This window comes from Saccoglossus kowalevskii, chromosome 12 (assembly GCF_978046115.1).
Source record: "Saccoglossus kowalevskii chromosome 12, keSacKowa6.1, whole genome shotgun sequence".
In the NCBI taxonomy this organism is placed as follows: Eukaryota; Metazoa; Hemichordata; class Enteropneusta; family Harrimaniidae; genus Saccoglossus; species Saccoglossus kowalevskii.
This window is the reverse complement of record NC_140652.1, coordinates 622,292-634,384: the sequence shown is the minus strand read 5'-3', so window position 1 is coordinate 634,384 and position 12,093 is coordinate 622,292. Positions and strand designations below refer to the sequence as shown.

The window sequence follows — 12,093 nt, the reverse complement described above, 5'->3', positions numbered from 1 at the left end:
GAACTGACATCAAACGTATTGACTTAGACTAAATGAAATCACAACAAACGTATTGACTTAGACTAAATGAACTCACAACAAACGTATTGACTTAGACTAAATGAACTCACAACAAACGAATTGACTTAGACTAAATGAAATCACAACAAACGTATTGACTTAGACTAAATGAACCCACACCAAACGTATTGACTTAGACTAAATGAACTGACATCAAACGTATTGACTTAGACTAAATGAAATCACAACAAACGTTTTGACTTAGACTAAATGAACCCACACCAAACGTATTGACTTAGACTAAATGAACTCACAATAAACGTATTGACTTAGACTAAATGAACTCACAACAAACGTATTGACTTAGACTAAATGAACTGACATCAAACGTATTGACTTAGACTAATGAAATCACAACAAACGTATTGACTTAGACTAAATGAACTCACAACAAACGTATTGACTTAGACTAAATGAACTCACAACAAACGAATTGACTTAGACTAAATGAAATCACAACAAACGTATTGACTTAGACTAAATGAACTCACACCAAACGTATTGACTTAGACTAAATGAACTCACGCCAAACGTATTGACTTAGACTAAATGAACTCACGCCAAACGTATTGACTTAGACTAAATGAACTCACGCCAAACGTATTGACTTAGACTAAATGAAATCACAACAAACGTATTGACTTAGACTAAAAGAACTCACAACAAACGTATTGACTTAGACTAAATGAACTCACAACAAACGTATTGACTTAGACTAAATGAACTCACAACAAACGTATTGACTTAGACTAAATGAACTCACAACAAACGTATTGACTTAGACTAAATGAACCCACACCAAACGTATTGACTTAGACTAAATGAACTCACAACAAACGTATTGACTTAGACTAAATGAACTCACAACAAACGTATTGACTTAGACTAAATGAACTGACATCAAACGTATTGACTTAGACTAAATGAAATCACAACAAACGTATTGACTTAGACTAAATGAACTCACAACAAACGTATTGACTTAGACTAAATGAACTCACAACAAACGAATTGACTTAGACTAAATGAAATCACAACAAACGTATTGACTTAGACTAAATGAACTCACACCAAACGTATTGACATAGACTAAATGAACTCACGCCAAACGTATTGACTTAGACTAAATGAACTCACAACAAACGTATTGACTTAGACTAAATGAAATCACATCAAACGTATTGACTTAGACTAAATGAACCCACACCAAACGTATTGAAATAGATTAAATGAACCCACACCATTTCTAAAATTTAATTTAATGTTTCACTCCCACATAAATTAAGTCATGTTATTCCCCTGACGCATGTATAGCTCCACAAACAAAACATATGTTTACAATAATACCAGCTAAATTGATTACATGTCACAGTCACTTGGGGGTTGAAAATCAATAAATACTAATTTAAAAAAAAAAATCCTCTGCTATACGTATAGCGGATGATTTTTTTGCAAAAAAATAGTATTTATTGATTTTCAGCCCCCAAGTGACTGTGTTACATGTAGGGTTTATTGGTTCAGGACATTCATCAGAAGCAGCTGCGCATCGGAAACACGTGATAGCTACAGGAAATGAAGCATTCAACGTGCAGTGTGTGACAATTGTCAGGGGTTTTAACGGAAATGAAGAGAGAAACATGTGTGTTGTGCTCTGTGAACATCGTATCAAACGATATCGATTTTCACTAAAAGGCTGCTATTATGCAAATGAGTAACTTTATCATACCCTTTGACTCGATTTGTTTCAGCGACGCTGAAGCTGTATCTAGGCAATGGAACCTCCAACTATTTTTACCGTAGGGAGAGCCGACTTTTCTGAGCAGTTGAGAAATCACACTTCTGTAACTAAACCTATTATCTGGTTTATTTGCAATCATACTATCTAATAAATTCCTGCATTACGTAATTCACTGCTCTTAAATGCATCGTTTTGGGTACGTTGTGTTCATATTTGTCACGGCTTGGCCCCTCTTTACTTATAATGAAATGTTCCATGACCTTTCAAAGGACATAACAACTTGTGTACCGAGCGACCCTGCTGAGTATATGTGTTAGATACTGTTTACAGCAATTTATTGTAAATATATTAACGCGACACTGTCCACACTGGTTACTAAACTCATACAAGACGGAAGGAAGAAACTGAAATATTTGTCAGTGCTACGAGTAAAGGGTCAACTCAGAGTTGGGTCGCTATCCACCTGTTGCAGCTGGACGCGTTAAGAAATATGGCGACTGCTTTTGTAACTTCGCGATCGGCTTCAGCGATGTCATTTAGACCACGTTTACCGGTTATTGAACACCCAAATGCTCGCAAGGGTGACGCAAGCACACTCAGTGTCCGAGGGTCGTCCAGGGGATCACTGTTTTCACCAAACGGATTGGGAACAAGAACTCAGACATTTGTGACTGTCGGCAATGACGGTGACGCTCAACTGGGACTGGATAAGTCTAATTTACCGCCTCTACGTAAGAATGATGAACACGGTGATGACGTGACCGATGATTTAAAATACCGGCATACTAGGTTGTTAACTTGGCCGCCAGGTAAGTTTCGCAGACAATGGGCTTTATAATTGTTGATGATACTCAGATCTAATACGTATCATTTGTTCCGTTCATTGCGTTTGAATAGAACTGACTGTCCTTTATGGAAGTCACTTGTACAATACTGTCACACAATCTGTTTGGCAGGTCACCAGTAAATGCTACCTCAAGTAGCCTTATTTATGTCGGATCAGACAACACAATGGAGGTTGAATACCCACAAGCCCATCCACAGTAAATACAATAGAAATAGTGAGCTCATTTTGTAAAAAACCCTCATCCCAATTTGTTTTTTTGAGGGGGGGGGGGTCATTACGGTAGAATACACAGCGTTTGAACAAAATAATAAATTTAATATCAATCAATTGTTTTTTTAAATCGACCTTAAAGGCACCCCAAAATAGTCAAGTATGTACAAAAATGTGTAGTTTAATATCAACATCATCTATGAGTCCATGCATGATCCATGTGATCAAAATAAAGTAGAAATAAAGTAGAAATACACTGCTGCTATACATTTGTTGTGAGATCCATTGAAATTCAATCACCTGTGTGTACAAACAACAATTTGATGTAGTCACAAATGTTGGTTACAGCATGGAGGTAAAAAAACTCCATGGTTACAGTGAGTGTAAAGTAATAATAATATGATTGTTTTCCCAATAAACACTTTGCAATAGTGCAACCCTTAATGTTTCTGTTTATATATAAACTCAACAGTTTTTGGCAGCAGCATTTTCTGCAACTGGTATAGTAGTTTCATGCAGAATCAATGCAAACCAAAACCCAATTGTAGAAATGCTCATAAATCAGATAGAATGGATATTATTTAGGCAAACCTTAGTTCTTCCCTCATGGACAACATCGGAGAAGACAGGGGGTGATGTGGTTACATTCCTAGAAGAGTGGTACAGCACACAGCATAGACATTTTATATGTACAGTGTAAATAAATTTGGGTCTGTACATATAGAAATTATGATCTCAAAAATAAAACAATAAATGAAGAAGTCTTATAATCTCAATTTGAATAAACTTAAAATATAAACGAATCATTCCAGTACGAGTAGTAAGATTTCAGATCCAAACTTCCAGTGGTGTGTCAAAATATAACTCCTAATAACATGCATATAAGGCAGAATAATTCAACAAATCAGCATAGTTCAGTGATTGAGTATCTGCGAAATACAGTAATATTGTAAAGGCTTTCAGTTTGTTTCTGGAATTATTGAATGATTCAGGTTGGTTACAGATTAAATAGTATGACTGGTGGTAGTTTTAGTCCCAAAAAACACCAAAAATCAATACTTGAACATCAACCATTTTTCAGGCATGAACATCAAAGATGATAAATGCCCTCCAGGTGCTTGTCATTTTTTGTGTGTGATTTGCTTCAAAATGGCCGACTGGTAGTCATGTTGGTCTTTAACCATTTCTTGAAAATTCTTTGACTGATTTTTATTCAAACTAGGTACTAAATACACATAGATGTATGTTCATTCAAACTGATGGGTGGTCATTTTACAACCCAAAACAACATTTGAACTTATCATTATGCATCCTCAACAATATCTTGGATGTACCTTCACCAATTTGGTGTATGTGATATTGGTTTGCTTCTAATTTGGGTGCAACAGTCACTAAAAACAGGATGGAGACTATCATTGACAATGTCTTGTTTTTGAAATACATAAATTTATTATTTGAAATGGGTAAATCGGACCTATAATGGCTTGTTCATTGCTTTGTCTTATTTCATCTCTTCTTAAATTGAGCAATAATAATACTAATTTTTGTAATATTAGCAACTTTGTTTTTACAATCAAGTATGTAGTAGATATACACCAATCAGATTGCAGAATAGCCATGCTATAGTAGATCTACACCAATCAAATTGCAGAATAGCCATGCTATTGTAGATGTACACCAACCAAATTGTAGAATAGCCATGCTATAGTAGATATACACCAATCAGATTGCAGAATAGCCATGCTATAGTAGATATACACCAATCAGATTGCAGAATAGCCATGCTATAGTAGATATACACCAATCAAATTGCAGAATAGCCATGTTATTGTAGATGTACACCAACCAAATTGCAGAATAGCCATGCTATAGTAGATATACACCAATCAAATTGCAGAATAGCCATGCTATTGTAGATGTACACCAACCAAATTGCAGAATAGCCATGCTATTGTAGATGTACACCAACCAAATTGCAGAATAGCCATGCTATTGTAGATATACACCAATCAGATTGCAGAATAGCCATGCTATAGTAGATATACACCAATCAGATTGCAGAATAGCCATGCTATAGTAGATATACACCAATCAAATTGCAGAATAGCCATGCTATTGTAGATGTACACCAACCAAATTGCAGAATAGCCATGCTATAGTAGATATACACCAAACAAATTGCAGAATAGCCATGCTATTGTAGATGTACACCAACCAAATTGCAGAATAGCCATGCTATTGTAGATGTACACCAATCAAATTGCAGAATAGCCATGCTATTGTAGATGTACACCAACCAAATTGCAGAATAGCCATGCTATAGTAGATATACACCAATCAAATTGCAGAATAGCCATGCTATTGTAGATGTACACCAACCAAATTGCAGAATAGCCATGCTATTGTAGATGTACACCAATCAAATTGCAGAATAGCCATGCTATTGTAGATGTACACCAACCAAATTGCAGAATAGCCATGCTATTGTAGATGTACACCAATCAAATTGCAGAATAGCCATGCTATAGTACATATACACCAATCAAATTGCAAAATAGCCATGCTATTGTAGATGTACACCAATCAAATTGCAGAATAGCCATGCTATTGTAGATGTACACCAATCAAATTGCAGAATAGCCATGCTATAGTACATATACACCAATCAAATTGCAGAATAGCCATGCTATAGTAGATATACACCAATCAAATTGCAGAATAGCCATGCTATTGTAGATGTACACCAATCAAATTGCAGAATAGCCATGCTATTGTAGATGTACACCAACCAAATTGTAGAATAGCCATGCTATAGTAGATATACACCAATCAAATTGCAGAATAGCAATGCTATTGTAGATGTACACCAATCAAATTGCAGAATAGCCATGCTATTGTAGATGTACACCAATCAAATTGCAGAATAGCCATGCTATTGTAGATGTACACCAATCAAATTGCAGAATAGCCATGCTATTGTAGATGTACACCAATCAAATTGCAGAATAGCCATGCTATTGTAGATGTACACTAATCAAATTGCAGAATAGCCATGCTATAGTACATATACACCAATCAAATTGCAGAATAGCCATGCTATTGTAGATGTACACCAATCAAATTGCAGAATAGCCATGCTATTGTAGATGTACACCAACCAAATTGTAGAATAGCCATGCTATAGTAGATATACACCAATCAAATTGCAGAATAGCCATGCTATTGTAGATGTACACCAACCAAATTGCAGAATAGCCATACTATAGTAGATATACACCAATCAGATTGCAGAATATCCATGCTATAGTCAACATGTATTTATTTTCATTTGGAATGGGTTTCAAAAAGAATTGAATTGCTAAAACTATATTGTTCGTATCACATAAAAATTTAAGTTAATTAAATGCCAATTTTGCTGATCAGTAACAGTGGCAAAAAATTAACACAAGTTGCCTTGGATACACACAACTGTGATTGTATGCCAGTAAATAGAATAGAATAGAATAGAATAGAATAGAATAGAATAGAATAGAATAGAACTTTATTTCTATTCAAACAAAATAAAAAACAAAAGACATCAATAAATTTATATGTACATATACCTGCAACACAGGAGTTTCAGCTTTCTATGATTTGCTTTCAGTTCACACTCAGAATGGTGACAGAGCAAAGACTGCAAAAGGGAATAATCTTGATATTGTACCAAGAAATCGATATGGACCACAGGAGGTATATGCATTTCATTGTATTTAAATACACAATGATCTTTCACTTCAGTAGCTTTGATCAGAAGAGTTTTTAAAACTAACATGAGCAATCTTAGGTGGATGCACTCTGGACTAGAACCAAATACGAAATCATATTAATCACTAAGGCATCTTAAATGGAGTGTACTCAATGTTGTCTAGTGATAATGGTAACAAATTTGGTGTTCTGGTAACAGCCAAACTAAATACTTGGTAGGTAGGCAGGGATTTCTATTTTATTTTTTGCTCACAGTATTACCACTAATCATTCACTACAATGAAGGAAATACACAAAATAATATTGGTCAAATGACCATTTCTGATTTGCATATAAAAAATAAATTTATGCTCATGTGATCATTTTAATTTAATTTAAGTATTGTTACAGGAAACACAAAATTTATTTTATTTGGCCTAATTAATATCTCTTATTGAATTTATTTCTTTTACACTTTACTGAAGTGATTTATTGACCTGAATATCACCGTGTTCAACAACAAAACAATTTATAAAGTTTATGTATATACAGCCAGGTCACAGATCATCACCATGACTACCACCAACAATAAATTATATTCTTTTAGTGTACAGAGAGGTGTACATTGTAAGTGAGGCTCTTTGGTCAGCAAATTGACAATAGAAACTATGTCTCCAAATTAATTTAGAAACGTAGTACAGGGCATCCAGTATTCAAATAACTAAACTAATACATTGAAGCCTCAAGAAACGTAGCACAGGGCATCCAGTATTCAAATAACTAAACTAATACATTGAAGCCTCATACACCACAATGATTGTTTAAAGGGAACCTCAATCCAAACAACATAATGACCCGTAAAGAAAAAGCTCCACAAATGTAGGAGAATGCAATTTACACTTTTTTTTATCAGTTTTCATTCTCTAGATATTCAACTTTTCATCGTTATTATGTAGTCAGCCATCTTGATTATCAAGCAAAGGATTATGGATAAAGTATGACATCATAGAATCTGTTGTCAGAAATTGAGAAAATTATTTCATCTATAACATGAGAAATACTGATGCGAATTAGTTCAAATTTTCGTTGTGCATATTACTCATGTATATAATTATAGTAATGGAAATTGGAATTTTACAAATACACATAAAGTGAAGATATTGTTAAAAATGTTAAAAAAATAAAAATCAATATTTTAGTTGTGAAATATAGAATGGTACTTTTTTGTCCCCTTTTTGTGCTCAACATGTGATATATCACCTATATAACATACTCACGTTAGTAAATTGTATACAATATAAGGAAATTTTGGCATTTGGTAGAAAAACATAAAAATAAATATTTTCAGTTCTGTTTCCATGACAACTATTTTATAAGCATGGATGGCACCAGTACATGTATGCTACCAATTTCTAAACTTTCAGTCAATTTGAAGTTCAACTTTTGAAGGTATAGATGAAAACATTTTCTCAATTTCTGACAACAGATTCTATGATGTCATACTTTACCCATAATTCTTTGCTTGAAAATCAAGATGGCTGACTACGTAATACTGATGAAAAGTGGAATATCTAGAGAATGAAAAGTGATACAACAAAACTGTAAATTGCATTCTCCTACATTTGTGGAGCTTTTTCTTTAGGGGTCATTATGTTGTTTGGATTGAGGTTCCCTTTAAGAATGAGACCAATATGATGTTAGTCAGATGTTACAAGCATTTATTTATGGGTGGATTCCTGCACAGTGTCAGGGTTAGTTTACAATAGTGAATAATAAACAAGAGTTCACCAGCAATATATCCCCACATGTGTATAGTTGTCATGCCAACACATCTCACATTATGTTGAGTTGTTTATGCCGATGTCCACATGTTTTTACATGTTATGAAATCAAGCATTCTTACATTGCGCATTTAAACATAGCTTCCAGCTCCTGGATCGAACCATTGATAATCACAACTTGCTATTAGGACATAAACTGAATCATTGTATTTCACTCACATACTGTATCAAAACACAAGAGGTACATTCTTTACATTGTTACTCCAAAATGACAAAAACACTTTTGTAATGTACATGTTACACTGAATTCTTAGGCTGAACAGTGCATGTTACACTGAATTCTTAGGCTGAACAGTGCATGTTACACTGAATTCTTAGGCTGAACAGTGCATGTTACACTAAACTCTTAGGCTGAACAGTGCATGTTACACTGAATTCTTAGGCTGAACAGTGCATGTTACACTGAACTCTTAGACTGAACAGTGCATGTTACACTAAGCTCTTAGGCTGAACAGTGCATGTTACACTGAACTCTTAGACTGAACAGTGCATGTTACACTGAACTCTTAGACTGAACAGTGCATGTTACACTGAACTCTTAGGCTGAACAGTGCATGTTACACTGAACTCTTAGACTGAACAGTGCATGTTACACTGAACTCTTAGGCTGAACAGTGCATGTAACACTGAACTCTTAGGCTGAACAGTGCATGTTATACTGAACTCTTAGGATGAACAGTGCATGTTACACTGAATTCTTAGGCTGAACAGTGCATGTTACACTGAACTCTTAGGATGAACAGTGCATGTTGCAATGAACTCTTTGGCTGAACAGTGCATGTTACACTGAACTCTTAGGCTGAACAGTGCATGTTACACTGAACTCTTAGGCTGAACAGTGCATGTTACACTGAATTCTTAGGCTGAACAGTGCATGTTACATTGAATTCTTAGGCTGAACAGTGCATGTTACACTAAACTCTTAGGCTGAACAGTGCATGTTACACTGAACTCTTAGACTGAACAGTACATGTTACACTAAACTCTTAGGCTGAACAGTGCATGTTACACTGAATTCTTAGGCTGAACAGTGCATGTTACACTAAACTCTTAGACTGAACAGTGCATGTTACACTAAACTCTTAGGCTGAACAGTGCATGTTACACTGAATTCTTAGGCTGAACAGTGCATGTTACACTGAATTCTTAGGCTGAACAGTGCATGTTATACTGAATTCTTAGGCTGAACAGTGCATGTTACACTGAATTCTTAGGCTGAACAGTGCATGTTACACTGAACTCTTAGACTGAACAGTGCATGTTACACTAAGCTCTTAGGCTGAACAGTGCATGTTACACTGAACTCTTAGACTGAACAGTGCATGTTACACTGAATTCTTAGGCTGAACAGTGCATGTTACACTGAATTCTTAGGCTGAACAGTGCATGTTACACTGAACTCTTAGACTGAACAGTGCATGTTACACTAAGCTCTTAGGCTGAACAGTGCATGTTACACTGAACTCTTAGACTGAACAGTGCATGTTACACTGAATTCTTAGGCTGAACAGTGCATGTTACACTGAATTCTTAGGCTGAACAGTGCATGTTACACTGAATTCTTAGGCTGAACAGTGCATGTTACACTGAACTCTTAGACTGAACAGTGCATGTTACACTGAATTCTTAGGCTGAACAGTGCATGTTACACTGAATTCTTAGGCTGAACAGTGCATGTTACACTAAACTCTTAGGCTGAACAGTGCATGTTACACTGAATTCTTAGGCTGAACAGTGCATGTTACACTGAACTCTTAGACTGAACAGTGCATGTTACACTGAACTCTTAGACTGAACAGTGCATGTTACACTGAGCTCTTAGGATGAACAGTGCATGTTGCAATGAACTCTTAGGCTGAACAGTGCATGTTACACTGAATTCTTAGGCTGAACAGTGCATGTTACACTGAACTCTTAGACTGAACAGTGCATGTTACACTAAGCTCTTAGGCTGAACAGTGCATGTTACACTGAACTCTTAGACTGAACAGTGCATGTTACACTGAATTCTTAGGCTGAACAGTGCATGTTACACTGAATTCTTAGGCTGAACAGTGCATGTTACACTGAACTCTTAGACTGAACAGTGCATGTTACACTAAGCTCTTAGGCTGAACAGTGCATGTTACACTGAACTCTTAGACTGAACAGTGCATGTTACACTGAACTCTTAGACTGAACAGTGCATGTTACACTAAGCTCTTAGGCTGAACAGTGCATGTTACACTGAACTCTTAGACTGAACAGTGCATGTTACACTGAATTCTTAGGCTGAACAGTGCATGTTACACTGAATTCTTAGGCTGAACAGTGCATGTTACACTAAACTCTTAGGCTGAACAGTGCATGTTACACTGAATTCTTAGGCTGAACAGTGCATGTTACACTGAACTCTTAGACTGAACAGTGCATGTTACACTGAACTCTTAGACTGAACAGTGCATGTTACACTGAGCTCTTAGGCTGAACAGTGCATGTTACACTGAACTCTTAGACTGAACAGTACATGTTACACTAAACTCTTAGGCTGAACAGTGCATGTTACACTGAATTCTTAGGCTGAACAGTGCATGTTACACTAAGCTCTTAGGCTGAACAGTGCATGTTACACTGAACTCTTAGACTGAACAGTGCATGTTACACTGAATTCTTAGGCTGAACAGTGCATGTTACACTGAATTCTTAGGCTGAACAGTGCATGTTACACTGAATTCTTAGGCTGAACAGTGCATGTTACACTGAACTCTTAGACTGAACAGTGCATGTTACACTGAATTCTTAGGCTGAACAGTGCATGTTACACTGAATTCTTAGGCTGAACAGTGCATGTTACACTGAACTCTTAGACTGAACAGTGCATGTTACACTAAGCTCTTAGGCTGAACAGTGCATGTTACACTGAACTCTTAGACTGAACAGTGCATGTTACACTGAATTCTTAGGCTGAACAGTGCATGTTGCAATGAACTCTTAGGCTGAACAGTGCATGTTACACTGAATTCTTAGGCTGAACAGTGCATGTTACACTGAACTCTTAGACTGAACAGTGCATGTTACACTAAGCTCTTAGGCTGAACAGTGCATGTTACACTGAACTCTTAGACTGAACAGTGCATGTTACACTGAATTCTTAGGCTGAACAGTGCATGTTACACTGAACTCTTAGACTGAACAGTGCATGTTACACTGAATTCTTAGGCTGAACAGTGCATGTTACACTAAACTCTTAGGCTGAACAGTGCATGTTACACTAAACTCTTAGGCTGAACAGTGCATGTTACACTGAATTCTTAGGCTGAACAGTGCATGTTACACTGAATTCTTAGGCTGAACAGTGCATGTTACACTAAACTCTTAGACTGAACAGTGCATGTTACACTAAACTCTTAGGCTGAACAGTGCATGTTACACTGAATTCTTAGGCTGAACAGTGCATGTTACACTGAATTCTTAGGCTGAACAGTGCATGTTATACTGAATTCTTAGGCTGAACAGTGCATGTTACACTGAACTCTTAGACTGAACAGTGCATGTTACACTGAATTCTTAGGCTGAACAGTGCATGTTACACTGAACTCTTAGACTGAACAGTGCATGTTACACTGAACTCTTAGACTGAACAGTGCATGTTACACTGAGCTCTTAGGATGAACAGTGCATGTTGCAATGAACTC

At 36.2% G+C, this 12,093-nt stretch overlaps 1 protein-coding gene across 1 annotated transcript in view; it reads left to right on the top strand.

Annotated features, from left to right (window-relative positions):
• Positions 1-2,086: 2,086 nt before the first annotated feature.
• The window catches only part of LOC144358017 (EF-hand calcium-binding domain-containing protein 6-like), a 50,123-nt gene continuing 40,116 nt past the window's right edge, over positions 2,087-12,093 (top strand). The window contains exons 1-2 of the mRNA XM_085506323.1: positions 2,087-2,607; positions 6,499-6,584. Coding sequence (XP_085362449.1) covers positions 2,289-2,607; positions 6,499-6,584 — 405 coding nt within the window. The 5' untranslated portion in view covers positions 2,087-2,288. The remainder of the gene's footprint in view (positions 2,608-6,498; positions 6,585-12,093) is intronic.